General features: G+C 45.9%; 2 protein-coding genes across 4 annotated transcripts in view; both read left to right on the top strand.

Annotated features, from left to right (window-relative positions):
- Positions 1-342: 342 nt before the first annotated feature.
- Clec3a (C-type lectin domain family 3 member A) lies at positions 343-6622 on the top strand. The gene is made up of 3 exons (XM_090357003.1): positions 343-457; positions 3964-4047; positions 6231-6622. Exons 1-3 carry the CDS (start codon positions 343-345, stop codon positions 6620-6622), a joined length of 591 nt encoding a protein of 196 aa, XP_090213129.1.
- Positions 6623-13004: 6382 nt separating this feature from the next.
- Wwox (WW domain containing oxidoreductase) overlaps positions 13005-22800 on the top strand; it is a 690264-nt gene continuing 680468 nt past the window's right edge. Inside the window, exons 1-4 of one of the 3 annotated variants that reach the window (XM_090357246.1) lie at positions 13005-13221; positions 15499-15563; positions 16328-16385; positions 16909-17087. In XM_090357246.1, coding sequence (XP_090213372.1) covers positions 13115-13221; positions 15499-15563; positions 16328-16385; positions 16909-17087 — 409 coding nt within the window. In that variant the 5' untranslated portion in view covers positions 13005-13114. Of the gene's footprint in view, positions 13222-14109; positions 14132-15236; positions 15349-15498; positions 15564-16327; positions 16386-16908; positions 17088-22800 lie in introns of those variants that run through there. The other 2 variants (XM_090357248.1, XM_090357247.1) reach the window with 2 other exon arrangements.

The raw sequence follows: 22800 nt of genomic DNA, 5'->3' as shown, positions 1-22800 counted from the left end.
ATTCCCGAGCTTCCCAGATATCCAAATCGGGAATGGGAGGTAGGGATGAGATACAGAATGAGATACAAAACCCTGAGGGAACTCTGAAGCAAAAGAGAAAAACCAACCAGCAAATACCATCGAATGAAAACAAAGGAACCCAAATCCCAGACTGGGGCAAGAGAACAAGGAATCTCCTATGGCAGGGCCAGCAGACGCATTCCTGCATTTCGTCAGCAGGATCTCGGCCAGTTTCTCCACTCGCTCCTATAAAGCTGGCAAGAGGTGGCAGGCCCTGTCTCCTTGTTCCCTGCAGGCGTCCCTGGTGCTGCCAGGCTGCCCAGCTGGCTTGCCCGGAGAGCCATGGCGAAGAGCGGCCTTGTAGTCTGCCTCCTGGTGTTCAGCTTGCTACTGGACCAGGCCAGCAGCCATGCATCCAGACTGAAATCCAGAAAGCACAGCAAACGCCGGGTGAAAGGTAATGGGGAAACTCAGAGGCAAAACGTTATAGACTCTGTATGGGCTAGAAGAGGGACAGGGTCTATGTCTTGCCACCTCTAGGACTCTAACCCCCGGAGACAGATGAGCAAATCGTGCCATGTCTGAGTGGCTTTTCAGGGGATTGAGTGAGCTTTGCATCCTCCGGGGACCCTCTGGCGCATTTTTCCAAAATCTTTCTATTCCCTGGGACTGTGTGTTTTTTTATTTTCTAGAAGTGCTAGGGATGCAAAACCAAGACCCTAAGCACTGTGCCATTGAACTACCTTCCCCAGCCTGCAGAAAGGTTTTCTAAGTGAACCCCAAAATGGACCAAAACAAGCTTGTCACATAGAACATTTCTCTAATGCCTAAACTTTTATGTCAGGTGAGGTTAGATGTGTGACATAGTCCTCAGGATGAGCTCGTCTAGATATGAGATTCCCTGACTGCAAAGTATGAGGTGGGTAGACAGAACACACAGATTGACAGAGTGCTGATTCTCTCGTACTGTGGAAGAATTGTATTTGATCATTTTGGTACATATATAGGAGATAGAGCTATTGGTAGACATCAATGTTCTGTAGGTGTGTTTCTCTTTTTTCCCTCTCAATCGTAGGGCAGTCTATACCACCAAATTAAATATATCATAAAGGACTAACCTTGCAATAGGCTGGAGGGCTCAGGGTAGAATGTTTACCTAGCAAGTTCAAGGCCCTGATTTCAAACCTCAGTCTCCCAAAACAAAAGAAGCCAACCCTTCACTTGGCTATAATACATCAGCCTGCTAAAGCATATAGTCCTTGAAGTTATTTTGATCCCCAAATTGACTCTCCAAGCAAGTCACAAGTTAAAGTCTGACTTGGAATGAGTTAAGAGATAAAAATAAAAAAGAGGCAAAGAGGAAGGTACCAGTAAGTGATTTGTAATATGTGAAAATCAAAGCAAAAAAAGGAAACAAAACACCAATATACTGGGAGGTGTTTTAGCCTTGGAGTCAATTTTCTACCAGGGTACTTGAATGTAAATGATAAGGCAGTAATGCCCTTGATAAGGTGATAGTGCCCTATCAAGGTCATCCTATTAGAAACAAAGCAAATGAATACACCGAGAAGCCAAAGTCAAGATTTTATAGGACACAGGTGACACATACACAGGGAGCTTCTACCAGTTCTGTGTTGTATTTGGAAGAGCTTTTGGCCAGGGCTTTTATTAGAATGCTTAGTCTCAGGCAATGCCCTTTAAGCTGGGTCTGTTTTCCTTATGAAACATCATACACCCTCATTTCCTCTTGAATGAAGAACTCAAATAATTCTCAATAATTCACAGGGGAAGGAGGGAGAGGGAAGAGTCTAAGTGATGTGGCACTTTAGGGAGAGGATATAAATATGTAAGTCTTTCTTTCTCTCTCCCCACCCCAACTCCCATCCTATAGCCCAAATATCTCTTTGTCATTAGGGACAATAACGTTATCTTCACATGATAAATCTTGATTTGCCTACTAGTTATTTTCTCATCCAACCATATATTGGTAAAATATTTGAAGTACCTTGTAATAATATTAAAGTTTATTAAATCAAACGGGAAAAACTATTTTCTCTTCCAATTTGTATCTCAAGTGTTACACACTGTTAACCACTGGGTGACAGTATTCAAGATGTTATGCAAAATGTTTGGTGGGCAAATTTATGAATAAATAATTATAATAACAATAAAATTATAAATTAAAAATCACCACAATAAAATATTAACAATAAAGACAAATTATAATGAATGATTAAGACATTATAAAACAATAAACAGTTAAACTGATAATGTAATTTATTTCACCTATTAAATCTTGGATTTAGTAAGATTCACTTCATTTTGTCATGACATTCTGTTCTCTCCTGGTGAGTTTCTTCATGCATATAGACTAGGATATTATAGCTCTGGAAATCACACAGCATGTTACTCAGACGCCAATTGTCTGATAGCTCCCATCTCTACCCCATCCTTGGGGAATGAAAATAATCCTTCCCATACACCTTGATAAACAAGTATCATATCATGAGTTTTGGGGTGTGTGTGTCTCATTCTCATCTGGCACTCTACCACTTGAGTTACACTTCCACATCCAGATTTTTGGCGATTAGTTGGAGATAAGAGTCTCAGGAGACTTTCTTGCCCAGGTTAGTTTTTTGAACCAGGTCCTCAGGCATCACCCTCTTGAGTGACTATAATTACAGGCATGAGCCACAGGTGTCTATAGAGCTACTGACTTTTGACCACTTCTGTAACCAAGGGGAGTCCTGACAATTCTTCAGCCCCATGTAGCAACACTCAAGAGAAAAGAACTGGTACCAGGCACAGTGGCTCACGCCTATAATCCTAGCTACTCAGGAGGCTGAGATCTGAGGATCCCAGTTCAAAGCCAACCTGGGCACTAACATCCGTGAGATTCTTATCTCCTATTACTCACCAGAAAACTGGAAGTGGTGCTGTGGCTCCAGGGGTAGGGTAGTAGCCTTGAGCTGAAGAGCTCAGGGACGGTGCCCAGGCCCAAGTCCTATGGCGGGAAAAAAAAAAAAGAAAAAGAAAAAGAAAAAAAGAACTGGCTAGTCTGTAGCAGGAGGGAATCTTTACAAGGCCCTTTGTTACCTGACCCTGCCAGAACTGCCACTATTATGCACTGGTAGCATAGGGGCTTTGAGTACTGGGGACCTGGGGCCCAGGACATCTGAGCAGGATTCGGGCATGACTTACCTGTAATGCCATCTAGCTCCTGGTACCCACCGCCATTCCATGGAAATCTCCCTCCCTCCCTTTCACCTCTACATTTGGAGAGCATATTAAAATAACATTAAAGCATTTCTATCCCATAATGCTCAGCATTGTCAGGAAATAGCATGGGTAAGAAGATACTGGAAATTAAGGTACTAGTAGAAAAGGTACTTGGAAGCAAACCAGACCCACAGAAAGGGATTGGCAGAAGGACTAAGAGCTGTATGATAATCGAAAAAATCTTCTCAGAAGAGGTGATGGTCAAGCTTGGTGAAGAGAGAGGTGAGAGCCTCCCAGGCAGAAAGAATAATGAACTGAACAGGCTTTCTGGCCCATCTCAAATCAAGGATCCTGATGCCAATGGTCACAGGGTAGGACTGGAGAGACACAGAGAAGCAGGAGCTCTACCTCATAGAATCTCCCAATGTTACCGACCCCACCTTGTCGCAATGAATCCATAAATCTTCCTTTCCTTTTCTGCCCATGTTCTTTGTTTTCCTTTTCCCTTTGTCTTTTGTGGCACTGGAGTTTTTGAACTCAAGGCCTTGAGCATGCCAGACCCGCCACTCTCCTTCTTGAGCCACGCCCCTGGTCTCATACCTTTTTCATATACACTTAGCTCCATTATAACCTTGCCTCTATTGTCTTTCGATTGTGTATCCCAAAGATGTCTATTGCTTTTTTTTAAAATCAGATGCTTTCCATTCTCTTACTTACTTCCTCCTCCCTAAAATGTGTTCACAGAAAAGGATGGAGATCTGAAGTCTCAAGTTGAAAAGCTGTGGCGAGAAGTCAATGCCCTGAAGGAAATGCAAGCTCTCCAGACAGGTGAGACACCCCTCCAACCTCCTGACTGATGCTGGAGGAGAACAGAGTTGCCAGCCATTCCCTCTCATTGCGACTGCATATGGAGTTGGAAGCCATCTTTTAGAAAGAAACATTGACCAACTACAGATACAGCTGAGCGAGAGGCTCCAAAGGCTTGTGACAATGGTCTTGAACAGTGAGCTTGATTTGCCACCTCCTAAATATCAGTGGAATAGAAATAGATTCTCTAGAGGTGCATGTCTGTCACCCTAGCTACTCAAAAGGGTGAGATCTGAGCAGTTCAAAGCCAGCTCGGGTAGGAAAGTCGATGAGACACTCATCTCCAATTAACCATCAAAAAAGTTGAATGTAGAGCTCTGGCTCAAGTGAAATATCTAAGGGACTGTGCCTAGGACTTGAGTTTAAAGTCCAATACAGATGGCTACATGTGTGTGCGTGCACAAACACACACACACACACACACACACACACATGCATGCACACACGCAAAGAATTCATAACTCCCAGGAGGTCAGGAGTCACTTTTGCTATAAACAATTCTGCCTAGGGACAAGGTTGATATTCTTTCTTTTTATCAGCTTTTTGGCTAGACAGAGTTTGAAGGTTACCAGCCCTTTGACCAGGTTTTGACATGGTATTATATAAATAATAATTCTCCATCGCCTTCTGCTGTATAGTCAATTCCAGCCCACTTCAACATCTTATGCTATTATGATTTTCCTCACTTTATGCATGAGGAAAATGAAGGACAGGAAAGAATTTGTCTAAGATACACACAGCTAGTAAATGTCACAGTAGAAACCTAAACCTAGACACTAAGGTCTTGGTCCCTAACCTAAAACCATCTGTACTCCTTTCTTTATGCTGGACAACTTAAACAATATTACAGGCCTCAGTTCTCGACTCAAGGAAGCCACTGTTTCCCCACATGCAAACTCAGACTTCTGTTTTTTCTTCCTTTCTTTTTTCTTGATTATGAAATTCCATCTAATTCCATAAGTTGAAAGAATGTGCAGCATGCAATAGAAATATGCAAGTTTGGATATAGGCACTGGTGTGCTACACCTGTAACCTAGCTATTCAGGAAGCTGAGATCTGAGGATCCAGGCTCAAAGCTAGCCCAAGTCCCTGAGAATCTTATCTCCAGTGAACCACCAAAAAGTTGGAAGTGGAACTGTAACTCAAGTGATAGAATGGCAGGTTTGAACAAAAAAAGCTAAGCCCTGAGTTCAAACCCTAGGATGAATATCATCATTATCATCATCATCATCATCATCATCATCATCATCATCATCATCATCAAGCAGTATGAGTCTTAAGATACTATTTTGAGGTTGAGACAGAACCAGGTTTGTGTATAATTTTTCCATGCTCGGTAAGTTCTGGTTTTGACAGGCTAAAATTACAAATAGCAATTTCTCTATATCTCAATAGCCCCATAAATGAGAATAATCAATAGCCCCATAAATGAGAGTAATAAGATAGCACTTACAGGATTGTCATATAAGTTCTCTTATGTAACTTGTTTAGTACAGTATCTGATACATGTAGGATCATTACTACAAACTGTAATAATCCCACATTATTCTATAATTATTCATCAGTAGTTGCCAGATCCAGGATCAGGCATATTGCACATAAAAGACCTTTCTTTCTCCTTCTTTCTTCTTTTTCTTTCTTTCTTCCTTACTTTCTTTTTCTTTCTTTCTTTCTTTCTCTCTCTTCCTTCCTTCCTTCCTTCCTTCCTTCCTTCCTTCCTTCCTTCCTTCCTTCCTTCCTTCCTTCCTTCCTTCCCCTTCTCCTCCTCCTCCTCTTCCTCCTCCCCCTTCTCCTCTTCCTCCTCCCCCTTCTCCTCCTCCTCCTCCTCCTCCTTCTTCTCCTTTGTGTGTGTGTGTGTGTGTGTGTGTGTGTGTGTGTGTGTGTGTGTGTGTGTGTACTGGGGCTCCAGCTCTCCCTTAGCTTTTTCACTCAAGGCTACCACTTGAGCTACACTTCCTGTTTTCAGTTTTTTCGAAGTTAATTGGAGATAAGATTCTCACCAACCTTTCCACCCAGGCTGGCTTTGAACTTCAAACCTCAAGTCTTAGCCTCCTGAGTAACTAGGATTTACAGAAACAAGCCACCAGCGCCCTGCAAAAACAAACAAAAAAACATCTTAACGTATCAAATCTTCCATCCTACAGTCTGTCTCCGAGGCACAAAGGTTCACAAGAAATGCTACCTGGCTTCAGAAGGCCTCAAATACTTCCATGAAGCCAATGAGGACTGCATTTCCAAAGGGGGAACGCTGGTGGTGCCCCGGAACTCTGACGAGGTCGGTGCCCTCCGAGACTACGCTAAGAGAAGCCTGCCTGGAGTCAATGACTTTTGGGTGGGCATCAATGACATGGCCACAGAAGGCAAGTTTCTCGACGTCAATGGAATGGCTGTCTCCTTCCTCAACTGGGACCGTGCACAGCCCAACGGTGGCAAGCGTGAAAACTGTGTTCTGTTTTCCCAGTCAGCGCAGGGAAAATGGAGTGATGAGATCTGCCGTACTAGCAAGAAGTACATATGTGAGTTTACCATCCCTTAATAGGCTCTTTGCAAAATGCCTCTCCCTCAAACAAGAGTGGATGTGATTTATGAGCTGGCAGGTTCCAGGAATAAATCAAAGTTGTAATGATTGTACAGTGGCAACACATTTGTCGTTGTCTGTGGTCAGACACAATCAGAAACAGAGATTCCATATTTCATGGTGGTTTTGCCTTTTACAAAGCTCAAGGAATCAGAAAACAACAAGCACGCTACTAAAGTGACTTTGCAAAAAGGGGGTCTCCAATGTTCTTCCCGCTTTCCTTGTCCCTGTCGCTCATATAGGTGCAATCTGTTTTAGAAATGCAATCCTCACATGTTTCTTCAATGTGAGAAAGCGAGCCCAGGTTATCTAGAGAGATGCCGCCTTAGGAATGTGGTGCAGTCATGGGCAGCTCGGTCACAGGGATATAGTCTAAGAAATGTGGCATCAGGCCATCTTGTTACTACATCAACATCATAGATTGAACCCTGGGTGTGGTTTCTAGATGCAAATTAAGAGGTGCAGGAAGTGTGTTAAAGCCTGCTGTTGGTGTGACAGGAAGGTTTTTAGAATAAGCTTCTTTATCGAAATAAGAATGCACAATAAAATAAGCATAAAAGAGTTAAAATAAGCAATAAATAATATAGCATGTAGTCAGCCTTCTATCCATCTAAGGAGCTATTTGACACAGACTCCCTATGACAGCAAAGGAACTCAGCCTGCACAGCCTGACTTGGGCTCCAGTGAGACAGCAGGACCATGGTGGCATGTCAGGACAGAAGCAAGTGACACCATCTCAAGCTACAGATGAGCAAGGTCCCCCAGTCCCTTTCAAGGGCACCCCCCCAGCCATCTGAGTACTTCCCACAGGGCCCTGTCTCTTCAAGATCCACAACCCAACACTGCTTCCCTGGGAAAACACATGGCAACAATCAAACCTCCTGAAATTCCAGCATATTCCAACCTCTAAACAGGCAACAGAATTGTTTATTATCACGATCTAGTATTATGTACTGTATCTACTGGTTCATAAGTCACTTGTAGGCCTGACAGAGTAACAGGTTTGTTTACTCCAGTGAACAGTGAGGTTAAGGGCTTGTCAAGGTAGGACATCATCATGTCCACAGGAGCTTTTCAGATCCGTTATATCAACGAACCACCATCATCCTGTGCGGTGCCTTGCTGAACATGTGAGGGTTCAGAATTCCTTAATTCTGTCTGATACCTGTGCAGCATTCTCGTTAGCAAGGTGTATGTCCACAGTCCTAGCTTCCAGCTTCTGCTCCTCCCTATCTTGCTAGCCACAACAGAAGAATGAAGAGGAAGCGTGGATCTGGTTTAAATTTCCCCACCCCGGCTTTTTGGGCATTTCTCAATTGCATCAGAAAGCAAAAACAAAACCAGAAACTAAACCTAATGAGGCTACACATTTGGCAGCATTAAGTTATGACTTCCAACTTAAATGAGTAACCACAAAACAAGAACAGAGGAAATAGATCCTTCTTTTCCTTTGATTTTATATCCTTCCAGTCATTATATATGCTAAAAGCTGGGGGTGGGGCTGAAAAACTTTATATGCTTACTTTTTGGACCCTCACTCTTTATTTGACTCTACTAGTATTATTGGGAGAGCTAGTCAGATTTAAATAATACTATTTTAGGATCACACATCTATTCAAATTTTTATGCTGCCAATGCTATTCCTATTAAATTGCTTAACTAGAGTGGATAAAATAACTCCATTGGCTTAAAATGGAATTACACAATTTAGGCTTGAGGGAAAATGGGTGCTTTGGAAGCAAAACAATTCTAAATATATTCTGTCCTTCAAATAAATACCTTTTAAAAAAAAATTTCTGTTCATGTTGAATGAGTTTTGTGAATAATGGCCTGTTTTGCAAATGTTAGCTACATACACTTAGAATTAAGTTTAAGTTCTTTTTTTCATTGCAGTATCCCAGCCACTTTGGGAGTACCTAAGCCCCCAACAATAGAGTCACCAGCACTCAGTGACCCGAGCTAGGAGTCATTTTAATAGCAATGTAGTGGTGGCTTTCCAGCTTCGGGCTCATAGAGAGCAGCTCCAAGCCTCAGTGGGGCTGAGTTTTTAATGGCAAACACCACACCCGGGGATCATAACTACACACAGGTGGTCATCCCCGGATGATGTCGACTTATGATGCCCACAGTCGGTAACAACAAGGATAAAACCACATGCAGGTGGTGGAGCAGGTTAAGCATTTCTACAAACAAAATCAGAATTTGGCAGCTAAGCTCGACAGTGGGGATGTGTTTAGATATTGGTGAGGGTTATACAGGCTGCGTTGGATGGCACCAAACTTGACAGGATATGTGGGGAAAATCACAGATTTGAGCAAACTGGTACAATCGATGGATTTGTCTTTCAACTGTGATTCCCAGAGCCCAGTCTGTTGAGTAGCTAAGATTACAGGCCTGAGCCACTGGTGCCTGGGTCAGAAATATCTAACAATTACCAAGAGCAAATAAGTGTTGTCTGGATGAGTGAGGTAAGGCATTGTAGTAAACACTTTTCAGGGGGAGGCACAAATCTATGTTCTCACTCCAAATTGCAAGCATGCCGGTCACTATTATCAAACCAATATGCAAAGGAAATAATCTAATTGTTCTGCCATTTTTTTCAAAACCCAGAAAGCACAAAGCTTTTTGTCTTTCCTAAAATCTGTTGCATACCTCCAACTCTAGAGCAACTTTGATTTATTTGTTAAAAACAACACTGTATCCAACTACAGCCATAGAGTCAAACCATGAGAAACATTCTTAGTAATCAGTGGTAAAGAATACAACAGCTGAACGGAATCAGGAAGTGCAGAGTCTTTTGTGACAGAAGGGAGGACAAGAAATTTCCACCCGACAATGTCATCAGTATCTGCATGGCTCTCCTCATAAAGTTACTTACCGGAGAACAAACACGCACACTCATTTGCACTCTTCACAAACCGAGTTTGTCCTTCAGGAGCCAGCAGAGTATGCTGAATCTACTCTCGCCTGGCACCTGAGTGTCTGTCTGTTTGCGTCCACTGTGGCCTGGCTACCACAGACAGCATCATTTACCAAGAAGAAATGCAAACAACTCACAGTTCTGGAGACGGGAAAGTCCACGACGGAGGAGCCAAGGTCTGGAAAGGGGCAACATTTGGCATGGTCTTTCTACACAGCCTCATGGTGGAAGGCTTATCCCAGCAGAGGAAGAAGGAGGCTGAACGCGCCCTTTTATAAAGGCTGTAATCCACTCTTGGTCCCTAGCAGCCTAATTACCTCCTAAAGGTCCCACTACCCAATATTATTATCTTTCAATAATACTCTTGGAGGAGATAAAGCTTCAAGCCCTCAGTTTCCCCTCCTTTATCCACTGCAGACTGCATCAGACACCTTTGTCAAGGAGTGCCTCCCAGAAGCCACTTTGTAATCATCAGGGTTGGCTCAGGAGAAGAAAGGCACCATATTTGGGGATTACAAACTCCAAATCCTTTGAGCACCAAAACTCCAGTCCTGACCTAGCAAGGAGTGTTGATTTCAGTTAGATCGTGTTTGCAGAGCAGTTCCCCGCCCCCCATCATGAAGGGGATAAATTAAGGAATTGTACATCCCCAGGAATGTTAAGCTACACATTTTCCCCACTGCATACCTATCATTTGAGCGATGCCAAATTGCAGTCAGCACAAACGAATCAGTTTTCTGATCACAAATTTCTAGGTGTTGAAGAAATAATTCAAAAGAAAAGCAAGTTCAAAGTGCAGGAATTATCTGTTGGGGGAACTGGGCTTCAACCTTGAAAAGAACAGGCAGACAGAGCCCCCTGCTGTGCAATTGTGTAAACACACATGCTTATTCTTTACCTTTCAAATTTTCTTAAATCTTAGAAAAAAACCTCTTTGTTGTTGTTGTTTGTTTGCAATACTGGGGATTAAACTCACAACTCATTTGCTGGGCAAATGCTTTACCAGTTGTGCTGCGCCCCCTGCTGTTTCATTTGTATGTTGTCTTTTTGAGACAGGTCTCTCTCTTTTCACTAATTCTTGATATTTGTGACTCTCCTGCTTCCCAAGGAGCTGGGATTATAGGTGAGGATTGCCATGCCCAGCAACACAATAAACCATTCTTGAGGTATCCTTGAGGGTTGTACTTCGGAAAGCTTACCTATTCCCGAGCTTTCTCGAACCCATCATCATCTTAGTAACCAAGTAAGAGCTTAACAGCTGACAGGACTTAAGTAAAACAAAGTCAAAACTAATGTGGAAGGTCAGAAACCAAAAAGCAAGCAGGGCATGCCAGTGGAGAGAGCAGAGAAAATGTAGTCCACAGGGGTGAGAGGGGATGGGGAAAAATAGGCCTCTCCTTGGACTGGCTCTTATGTTATCTGAATGACTTACTGTGCAGCCCAGTGTGGCCTGATATTCTGGCTTCAAAGTTCTAATCTTTCTGCCTCAGTCTCCTGATCACTGGGCTTACAGGCAAGGACCGCCACATGTGTGGCGTAAACTCTTATTGTCGCAATAGTTTCTGTTCTATGCCTGTATATGAGCCTGACTGCAGGTTTGAATCTGGAATTCAAACCCTTGACAGTTCTCAAATGCCCGAATGTCTTCTTAATCATCTGTTAGGGTCCAATAAGTAAGTTACAGGAAAAGGGCAATCAGGATAGCATGCTGATTGACACTCACTGGAGTGGAGAGCAACTATCCGTTTTGTAGGACCTCAAACTTTTATCTGCCTCTGGCCTGACATCAGGTCACAGGCAATAGTGGCAGGAGAGACTCTGGCCAGCACAACCTGAGGTCAACCAAAGAAGTCCTGCCTTGAGTAGAGGCCCCGGTAGCTGAGAATATGAGACTTCTCACTTTGACCTGGTTCCCTCTGTGACCTCATTTCCTATTCATATCAAAGGAATGCACAGGCTTAGGTGACAGGTCACAGGAAAACACAGGTTAATATAAATTGCTCAAATTTGAAAAAGATGTTATAATTGGTTTGAGATGGGGTTACAGAACTCATAAAGCTAAACAGAGCTTTCAAGTAAGGTGGATTTTGGTTGGGCATGTTCAGTGAGGCAGGCAGAAATAGTACAGCAATAATCAATTTCAAGATCTGAAAACAAAATGTACCATTGTAACTGTTCTTCACTTGCGTATATATAAAACGTATATGTAAATGTTGATATTATAGATATCTTGGCCTTATATAATATATGTATATATTGTATTATGTGTGTGTGTACGTATACCCAGAATTTGAATTCAGGGCTTCATCCTCACTTATCTTGCCTACTAGCCTTGACACAGTGCCATATGAACCATTCTTCCAGCCTAGCTTGTGGCTAGTTATTTTAGAGATGGAATCTTTGGAACTTTCTTTTGCCTATGCTAGATATATAAACCATAATCTTCCAGATCTCAATCTCTGGAATATCTGGGATTACTGGCACAGAGTAAAATATGTAATGCCTTGAGAGAGGCTTGGATTCTCTGAGATATAGGCCAGTGGCTTTCCCTGTTATATGAAATGGGGAACAAGAAATAAGTAGAGCGGATTATGGAAAACTACTTTAGGCAAAGCCACATTCAAGTTGTGCTTTAGGTTATGGATACAGGATATTTATAGATTGGGTACTTATCAGATGCTCCAGGAGGTTTTGAGTTATGCATTGTAAATTTAGAATGTTGTTTTGTAATCCATTGATAGTTTGCAGCTCAAAGAATTTTTCTGAGCATTAGTGATTGAAAAGAGGGTAGCCCTGTCTGATTACGTAGGAGTCAAGAGACAGATATGCAATGAAACAATGGGATTCCCCAGTGACTCTGCTTTCTTCTTGGGTAGTTAACTAAGCTTGCCTCCCTTTAATGGTGTTGTGTTCAAGTGCATATCTAAGGTTGTGAATCAACTTGAGTGATGATAATACCTGGAACAAATTTTAAGCAGGGACCTTTATTCTCCATAAGACCCAAAGACAAGGAGAGGTTGGAGCCAGGGACACCCTCAACCACAATGCATCCTTTCTGCTCTATTTTCTAGTCCACTTGGGTTTGGACTACATTTCCCATGATTCCCTGTTGCTGGGTCTCCTGCACGATTGGACAGAGCAACGCGGAAGTGATGATGGGTCGCCCAGCAACGGGCGGAGTCCTGGACCCTGACTGGATGCCCCACGCCCCTTCCCTGAGGCTTTTTGAGTGTTGAAGCTCCGTTCCAGCGCCCAGCCCAAAGATCCTTCTCCACGTTTTCCTTCCCACTGAGAGGCTGCCCCCTTCGTCCTCCGCGTTTTCGCCGCTGGCCCCGGGAGGCTCCGCCCCTTCCATTCAGGCAGTCGTGAAATCCAGGAGAGTGGATTTCAGCTACGGAGCGGGCCAGGGCGGCTCTGGGCGGCGCAGTGCGCAGGCGCGCGCGGCGCACGGTGGGAGCGGGAGTACGAGTTGTCGGCGCGGAGCCCCGGCGGCGCCTCAGGGCATCCGTCAGCGCTTCCTTCTCCTCGCCATGGCCGCTCTGCGCTACGCGGGCCTGGACGACACGGACAGCGAGGACGAGCTGCCCCCGGGCTGGGAGGAGAGAACCACCAAGGACGGCTGGGTTTACTACGCCAAGTAAGGGGCCGCGGTGGGGCCGCTGGGCCTGGGGCGCCCCTGGACGGCCCTGCACCTGTCCCTGGGCCGCGCCGGCCTGGGCCCCGGCGAGGCCCTGCGGGCGCTGGGTGACAGGTGACCGGAGCCGGGAGTCCCCAGCGGAAGCCGGGGTTCCCCCCCCCCGCCTCCCCTCCCCGCGGCCGGCCGGGTCTGCGGGCGCCGGGTCAAGCGGGGGTCACCTGGCAGCGCGCCCCCTGCCGCCCTGCGCCCTGCGCCCTGCGCGCTGCGGGGAGGCTGGGGAGGAGTCCGGTGTGGGAGAGAGAGAGGTGGAATGTCCCAAGTCCCTTTCCAGAAAAGTCCCTTTTCCAGAGCCTCGGCCTCCTGTGGAGTTAGAATGCTAGGAGTATGTCTCCATACTCAGCTGGGGACCCGTTAAGAGAGTTTTTCAAGTGAGTAGATCATCCCTTGGCTTTGACTCACCAAGTGGTATCCACATGATTGACTGTCAGCTCCTGGGCTCCCCTCACCCTCCATTTCCAGAGGTTGAGTTAATTATGACAGAGATTGAGTTACTTATGACGGGCCCTCCCATTGCCAGCGTGTCCGAGCTACCACGGGTGTGTGAACCATTGCTATCTTAAGTGACCAGCTTCCCCCCCCCCCCCCAAAAAAAAAGAATAAAACTTCCCCAAACCCTGGTGAGTTCACTCCACACATGAAGAGATCTTCAGTGCCACGCCTCCTTGCTGAACACCTGTTACTCGGGAAGGAGACCCAGTTATTCTTAAGGGCTCATTCTTGCTGGGCAGAGTGACAGGTCGTCAGCTAGCCCTGGTGCATTGTGGGAACTGAGTTGCAGTCTTTATCAGGAAGTGTGTGTCAGCAGGTGGAGGTGATGTTAGAATTGACACCTGAGCACAGGGAGGAGAAGGTGAGTTGAGGGAGTAAGGGGTCAGCAGGTAGGGCAGGCAATGAGAGGGGGGTAGAGGCCCCAGGGTGGCCTGTGCTGGGCTTTGGTCTGTGTGTGGTGCAGGATTGTGAAGTTTGTGGTGGGGAAGGACACTAATTTCCAGTAGTGTCTTAGGTTATCCCCAGTCTTCCTGATGAGGAAACTGAGGCATGAGGAGCTTGGACAAGGGTCCAGGGCTGGTGAGTGAGAACCCCAGAAAATGGATGTTGGGGTTTTGGAGTCTTTGCTCCCAAATCACACCCTTTCCTGCCCAGTTGCCCGGTGTTTGAAGAAACTGGCCACAACCTGCAGTTTCTGAGAAGGCACACCTTGTTTGTGACCTGGAAAGTTTTACAGAAGTTCACCCTCTCTACAAGTGTCAACCTAACTGACAAGAGTGGAGAATTCACATTTCAGGATCTAGGTGTCTGTGTGATTAAGAAATATACTTCTATATTCGGAAAGCGCATGTGAGCTTTTAGGAAGCCCAGCCTCATCTTTGAATACCTCTGGGAACAGCCTCTGTTTCCTGATGAAATAATTGTGTATTTTCCTGGCTACCTTGTCACTGGGTGACAGGTGGTTCTAGCTGTTGGCCCATTAGTTATGCCTCTGTGCTGTTCAGAGATTAAGTGCTGGGTATGGAACAGAAATCACACCAGTGTCTATTATCAATTTGTTTGCAATAACGGCCTGCATTCCTGAGAGCTTGTTGTATGCTGATGCTGCAGGAGACCTCCTTAGCAGTCCCCGAGATGACCCCAGCAGCCTCACATGCAGATGGGGAAGTAGAGGCACACCAGAGGTGTGCAGCACGACAGCTCATAGGACTAGCTCACTGTGCTCCTGATCTCTTGATTGCCCTTGGGACCCAGTGCTTAATGGGACACTTTGAAGCTGCATCTGGGGAAACACCAAGCATTTTAAGGTTAACCCTATATCTAAATGACATGTGAATCATCAGCATCCTAAAGTACATCTTGTGGGTTTGTCTGTAAAATGAAGACAAAACCCAGGCACTGCTTCAGGTGTTTGGGGGACTCAGGGAACTTTCTAAAGATAGCCTGCAGAACTGCAGCCCTGCCCGCATTCTCCTCCTCTCTGAATTGTTTTACTCATCTGGCTAATCCAGGTGAGGTTCCCCAAGGATTCAGGATTCCCAAAGGATGGATCCTTCTCACCCAGACTTTGGACCTGAGGTAAACGCTTTGCATAGTTTTCCCTCAGTCTGACTTGACTCCTGTTGAGAGAGAATATAGCCTGGGAGGGAAACAAAACTGTACTTTACTTTTCATAAATGTTAGGAATGCTAGCCTCTACTTATGACTTCGTGTATTTTGTTTTAACAGTCACAGTGAGGAGAAGACGCAGTGGGAGCACCCGAAAACAGGAAAAAGAAAACGAGTAGCAGGAGGTATGTATGCTGTCCCTTGGGTGTCCTCTTGTGTTTGGAGCATTCATTCGGTTGGGAGGACGTCACAGGCGGGGAGGTGACAGGTGGTTGTAGCCTCTGGCTCCCTGGCAGAAGACCTTCAAGAACTCTGAGTGCCTGTGGGATTTGGCCCAGAGGAGGCGATAAGATCTTAGGGTAGAGGAGAGTGATTACTTGCTGGTCTTAAATAAAAAGTATTAAAATAATTGGGGCCTTTGACTCTCAGTTTATTAGTTTTTCCTCCAGTTGCACTGTTGGAAACATGGTCTTAGTTTATACTGGAATTAATATCAGTATTTTATGGGATTCCACAAAGATCGCCATGCCTTGTGAGGTCACAGTGCTTCTGAGCACTTCTGAGAAGAGAAGTTGAGACAAAGAGAAAGCACAGGACGACCCTGTTCTTACACTACCCAGGACTGCTTTGTGGTTCAGAGACATCACGGGCAGCATTGGAGTGGAGCTGGGTGCCTGCCACTCCTGCAGAGTCTGTGGGCCCATGTAAGGGAGCTGACTGGAGCATTTCAGAGCCATCAAGGATGAAATAGGATTTGTGGTACCAGGCAGAATGTGGATCCCGCTGGGACAACGGGCCTTCTCTCTGCAACTGCCATAGGGGAATCTGTGACCAGAGCTGTTGGTCTTTAGGGTGGGTTCAGGGGCCAGGGCACCTTTTCTTCCACACCTGAGCAGGGCTTCCCCTCACTCTACCACCCGCAGACCTGTCAGCCTTTGCTGTGTTTCAGATTTGCCCTATGGATGGGAACAAGAGACCGACGAGAACGGACAGGTGTTTTTTGTTGAGTAAGTACCTACAAAAACACTCACTTTACTCGGTGCACTTGTTTTTAATTATTTTTATCTGTTACTAGGGATTGACTTAGGGACCTGGATGCTGTCCTTTAATTCCCCCTCTCCGCCCCCCAACTCAAGCCTGGTACTCTACCACTTGAGCCACAGCTCTGCTTCTGCCTTTTTGGTGGTTAGGGATTTGTCTGCCTGGGCTGGATTTGAGCTGCCATCCTCAGATGTCAGCTTCCTGAGTAGCTAGGATTAGAGGCACCTGGCTTCAGGTGCTTGGTCATAGGAATTTAAATGATGAAAGGTGTTATATGCACAGGTCCCCGTGCCTTTTCTGGAAGCCCAGGAGATTGCTGGTGCTTGTGTTTCAGTGGGGGCAAGGCAATGGGAGCTGCGAGGTGCTTCTTCCAGGCATCTCTGCAGGTCCTGGGTCTTTTGGGATCCAGAGCACGCCTTGGCACAGGGCAGCTCACACCTGTGTGCCGTGCTCTACTGCTCACTCACGGCTTTCTGTGTTCCTCGACAGCCACATAAATAAAAGAACCACCTACCTGGACCCGCGACTGGCATTCACGGTGGACGACAGTCCCACGAAGCCAGCCAGCAGACAGAGGTACGACGGCAGCAGCACCGCCATGGAGATCCTGCAGGGCCGAGACTTCTCCGGGAAGGTGGTGCTGGTCACCGGAGCCAATGCAGGCATAGGTAGGCTCTGAGCCGACGGCGATTCTGTTTCACTCACTCCTAGTCTTTCTTTTGTGACTGCTGTGATGAGATCCATGTACGTGAGACTAAAATGACATTTTTCTTTAAGGGTGGGTCTCTAATGTAAACATGGGTGACCGCCTTTACCACTCCTGTTTCATTAATATTATGGCCTCTGTCGGGGTGGTGTGACTGTGAAAGGCCATGCAGGGCCGACCTTGAGATGGGAAACTTGAACACTCAGCAAAAGGCTGTGGCTATTTTGGTGCTAGGGGACTGCGGACAATGGGCTCAGAGAGTTTTCACCTGGTCTGTGTGGCGCATGAACATATTCCAATTATCCGGGTTATTTAAACCTAAATTGACTGGTAATGGGATATGGGGCCAGTCGGCCTTGTATCGTGACTTCAGAGCCAAGGATACTGCAGGCTGTCAGTGGTCAGTGAGCCTGTCATTTTCCTTTGGGAACAGGATCTTATTTCCCCATTAAGACCGGAGACTTTGTCCTTGTCTCCACCTCTATGTTAACCCTCATCACTGCCACTTCTTAGCCACAGTGACCCTCAGCAGGTGAAGGGCTCAAAAGGCCTCCTCCCTCCACTTCAGCCGCCACTGAAGCAGCTAAGTGGCACTGTCCCCTTCTGTCAAAGGGACTGGCTTTGTTTTGAGGCAGGGGAAGCTCCTTCAGATTTGTTTACAGATGGAATGGACTGCATCCATGTCCCTGCCCTCTGTCTTCACCCCATGCCCCAGTGTTGGGCTCTCAGATCTTTGATCTTCTTCCCTCTCATGTCTCCTCCTTGAGCCTCCACAGCCTCTCCCAGCATCATGAGGCAAGCGCAGGTTTGTGGTTATGGCTCAGCCTGCATCTTGATCAGTGTCTCCCGTAAGCGCTGTGAGGGTCTCACAGGCGCAGTCCCAGAGCGGGGCTTGTCCTGTAGCACCGGGCTCGTGGCTTTGTCATTCCAGTCTCACGGACTTGCTTTGTACATGAAGTTGTTCTTATGTGGGCATGCAGGATGAGGGGGCATTCTGAGACATGGAGGAGAAACATGCTGTTGACAGGAACGGCTCAAGGAAGAAGGCCAAGCTCTCTGCCTCTTCACAGCTCCCACTTTCCCTTCTTTCCTGTGACCACAGTTCCTCTTGTGGTCCCTGCAGGAGTGTGGCCCCAGTGGTGTGGCCACCGTATTGCTCAGGACAGGAGAGATGGGTAGGAGGTTCTCAGGAGGACAGCTAGCCATTCAGGCACCTTCAGCTTCTCTCCCACTGTGCCACCTTCCCTCAGAAATTGCCTTTAACAGCTTCCCCATTGCCTCACATACTTTGAGGAGTGTAGGTCTAGGTGAGTCCTGAACATTTTTATTCTGAATCCTTGAAATACTACGCTGCACATTCCAGGCAATCAAACCCTCACAAATCACTTTCCCTGTGCAGCAGTAGTATCAGGGGTAAAGAAAAGGAGAGACTGGAGATAGACACGTGGCTTTCTATCAGGACGGAGCTGGCCTTTGTGTCCTGAGTGGCTGCCTCAGAAAGTGCCCTTGCTGTGTAGGCTGTCCCTTCCAGATCAAGTCCTGCCTTCAGCTCACCAGTTTATAAATTGCCATCAGTACTTTATTCTTGGCCCATTTCAAATGAAGCAGCTGTGCACAGAGTGGATTGGGTCCTGAGCTCTGCTGGTGCCTGAGTGCCTGGTGTCCTGGGCCCGTGGCGGGTGGGAACTGTGGTCTTAGTGTACTCCCTGCCCCGGTGTGCATTGCTGCCTGTTGGCACGCTTGTTGGCACGTGGGTAAGGCCCGCTGGAAGGAAAGAGCATCTGTGGTAGACAGTAGGGTTGTTCTCAGTCCCTGCCCCCTTTCAAATGTCCTCCGAGCAGAATTTGTCATGGCGCTCCTCTGTCTCCAGGTGATGCAGAGTGCTCTTGAGTTTGATAGTTATGACTATTAGTGGAGAGTTTTAACTCCATTCGGCTCCGTAGGATCAGGTGACCCTGATCATGGTTTGTGCCCATGGTTCATGAGATCTTTGTGTTAATGGATTGTTGGCCGACTTGCTTCTTTTGGCTGGGTTCTGCTGTCTAGAGGTTGGGGGTGAAAACTGCAGCCCGCAGGTGTAATCCAACCTGCTGCCTGATTTTGCAAAGACTTACTGGGGTGGTGAGGCCCACTTAATGTATGGTCAGCCTTTGAGAATTAGAGCAGCCAGCACATAGCCTGTGAAGCCTACACTAGTCACTGCCTGGCCCTTTACAGTGATTTTGCCGACTCCTGCATTAAATTCTCACTCAGTGATTGCCCTGCCTCGGTATTTCCTTTATATCTGAGGTGGATGAAAGAGCTGCCCCCTTCCCCCACCCCGCTGCAGGAAGACTGCTAACAAATCCCTTGTAACTGTTGGGAAGCCCCACGGATACCTAGCACCTTTTTCTAGGTATCTGAAGGCTAGTTTGTTGTCTCCTCAGAAACTAACGCTCTTCTCTCCTTGACCTTTGTTTAACCAGCTTTCTGAACCCGAAGAAGTGTGTAGATTGAAAGCTGTAGCTTGTGGACCCCTGTCTGTGGAGATCAGCATCACTGTCCAGGGGGAAGTCATCTCTCCACCCAGAGCTTCTGCTAGCCCATCGAGAGGCCCGGAGCCCACAGCCCCACAGCTGACCAGTAGACAAGGGAGGAAGGAGTTCACTGCTGCCTGAGGCAGCATAGCCTGAGCAGGAGGGCCAGGCCTTTTTTGGCTCTCGGGAGTCTGCAGCTTGCTGGCTCTGGCTTTGTATAAAGAATGAAAATGGCTTCAACACGCTGCTACTGCATCCCAGTTTGGAAGTCTCAGAAAAGGGAGGGTGGGTATTTTCCACCCAGGCCTTGACAGTCTCAACCTATCTGTCCAACCAGGAGGGGCACTTTGTACAGCCTTGAATCTGTATCTTGAATCTATGGGCCCAGACGGTGCCCTCTAGTGGTGGGGGGCGTGGAATGACTGCACACGGGCCAGTGGTTTGATGCCGCAAGGGGAGTGATTTACTTTCATCATATTTGTGGTGTAATGGCCAGGATTTTGTGAAACATCCATTAAAAGACTATTAAGAAGGCTGAGCAAATAAGATATTTTCAGCATAGTGTTGTGTGGTAATAGTGATAAAACTTGCTCTTTATTCCAATCCTAAGCCAGTAGTGGCTCAAATTTTATTTTTAAATTCCTTCCAGAGTTTGGTCAGGATGAAAAGTTTCTTTGACCTTTTGAACCTTTTTAATGTTGGGTTTATTGAATGTGGTGGGTTTCAGTCTGCAATAGCCTAGCCTGAATTCGATTTTTGAGCTAGAGGACCCATTAAGAAAAACAAAACTGGTTTTTCCCTCACAACAAACACAACCTGGCCACCTAGGTATCTATCAGCAAAATGTATTTTAGGACTGATGCTTTAATTTTCTATTGGTTTCTATTTTATAATCACCTCCCTGAGGTTTATTATAGTAACTCCCTCCACACACACACACACACACACACACACACCATAAAAGTATACATTATAGCTGTCAGAATCACCCTCCCTAGGTTCATTCACCCTGAGATAAATGAATATAACAAATTTTCTTTCAGGGATCTAAAATGTTTGTGTGGTGAAATTTTTGAGGAATGATGTCTCAGCTTGCTGGGCCCGGTGGTGAAAACGTGTAGTCTGGCTCCTGGATGGAGCTGAACTTGCCATCGAAGCTTGGTGGCCACAGCAGTAATGGTCTCCGGCCGCCTCCAGTGCTGTCCAGCGCTGTACTAGTGCAGGAAAAACAACCCCATTCCAGGCCGTGGGCTGGCCAGCTTCCTCACAGTACCGGCTTTGTTTTCTTTCTATACCGAAGTGAATTTTGCCTTCAGCCCAAGCAGAGGCATTGACCTTCCCCTTCATGTATTCTGGAAGTCCCCATAAATCCCAGGCCACAAACAAAGGTAGTCATAATGGTTTTCCTGGGTGGGGCCACAGGTGGACTCACTGCGCCTGGGGTCCTGCAAGGCCAGTGTGTCCTTTCCTGTAATCGGTGCGCCTTGAACTTTGGGGCCCTTTGGTGTTTGTCTTCTGTGTAAGACCCTAGTGCTCATTGAGTGGAGGGGAAAAAAATCCTGAGATAATCTAACCTTTTGGGAGTTAATTAGAAACATTTGTGACAACTCTTCTCTTAGGCTAAAATACATCCATTTACTATAAGCAAAATGAATTGGAATTGGGAAACCTGATTGAACTTTGTGACAAATTTGGGACAACAGTTCTTTGAATGACATTTAAGTTTTGATCTGAACAGCCATTTTACATGTGACTACTCTTGGCCACCAGGCATAGCAGGAATTGGCCAGTTAAAGACAATTCCAAAGATCCTTATCTTACAGTTTTATAATCTGGTGTAAAGGCTCTGAATAGATTCACATAGAGTAGGCTTGCACGCAAATTTTTCCTATGTTGCACAGACTCCTACTCGCAATCCTTTTAAATGCCCAGTTAGTCTTCAGAAGAAACTTTTTTTTGTCATGTGATGTTTAGCCACTGAATTTTATATTTTGGTGTAGGTTTGTGTTTTATAACAAACGAGGGCCATTGAACAAACTGTTCAATGATAGTGGTTCAAGCTGATCATTCAAATAATAATTATTCTACCCTATTGAGATTTCATAAGGCTGTGTAAGAAAATCCACAAATTATTTTGCTTAAAATTCCAGCTAAAATGATTTTTATTTTTTGTGCATCATGCCATCATTGTTTCTGAATCCTAATGTGGTAATTCCAAGTATTTTCTGTTACTGACCCTGGTGTTGACATGTTCTGGTGTGTTTTTGTTTTCCCCACTAGAGGGCGCTATTGCACTTCCATATCATTAAACAAAGGCAGGAGCTTGCAGTTTCCTTCCTCAGTGGGTCTTGGTTTCATTTTGGTTAAATAATGCCTTTTACTTTTTCTAACCTGTCTTTTAGATCTCTCTTTTCTCAGGCATACAGTTTAAGCTGAAGATCCCTGTGAGTGTTCACGCTTGTTTCTTCTTTTTTTTTTTCCTTTTTTGGTTTTTTTTTTTTTCTTTTCTCTCTCTCTCTCTCTCTCTCTCTCTCTCTCTCTCTCTCTCTCTCTCTCCCTCCCTCCCTCCCTCCCTCCCTCCCTCCCTCCCTCCCTCCCTCCCTCCCTCTCTCTCTCTCTCTCTCTCTCTCTCTCTCTCTCTCTCTCTCTCTCTCTCTCTCTCTCGTTCTCCCTCCCCCCTCTCTCCCCCTCCCCCCACTTTGGCTTTGTGCTTTTGTTTGGTTTGCATTAAATGCCAAGGCTGAGGAGATCCACTGGTGAGAAGGCCCGTTGTACCAGGGAGCAGCTTGCTCCTCCAGATTGCACAAGGGTTTTCACAACAGTACTGATTTTGAGTATGCTGGCCTATCAATAGTCTGATTTTTGTTTCTAAGTGGAAATTGTAATATTTAAATATTAATGCTTTTTTAAGGTTCATTGAGTGTGCCTTAGTGACCTTATGGTTTTTTGTCTCCCCACCGCCCCCACAAGAATATAGTGTCTCCCCTGCCTCAGCCTCTACCCTTACCTCGTGTTAGGTGATGTGTTTTAAATAGGTTGTTTATTAATGACACTTTTTTTTTTTTTTGCCAGTCCTGGGCTTGAGCTCAGGGTCTGAGCACTGTCCTTGGACTTTCTCAAGGCTAGAGCTCTACCACTTGAGCCTCAGCACCACTTCTG

The sequence above is a fragment of the Megascapheus bottae genome, chromosome 24 (assembly GCF_031878675.1).
Source record: "Megascapheus bottae isolate mThoBot1 chromosome 24, mThoBot2.hap1, whole genome shotgun sequence".
Lineage (NCBI taxonomy): Eukaryota > Metazoa > Chordata > Mammalia > Rodentia > Geomyidae > Megascapheus > Megascapheus bottae.
The sequence above is the reverse complement of the archived record's forward strand: the minus strand, read 5'-3'. Positions and strand labels throughout refer to the sequence as shown.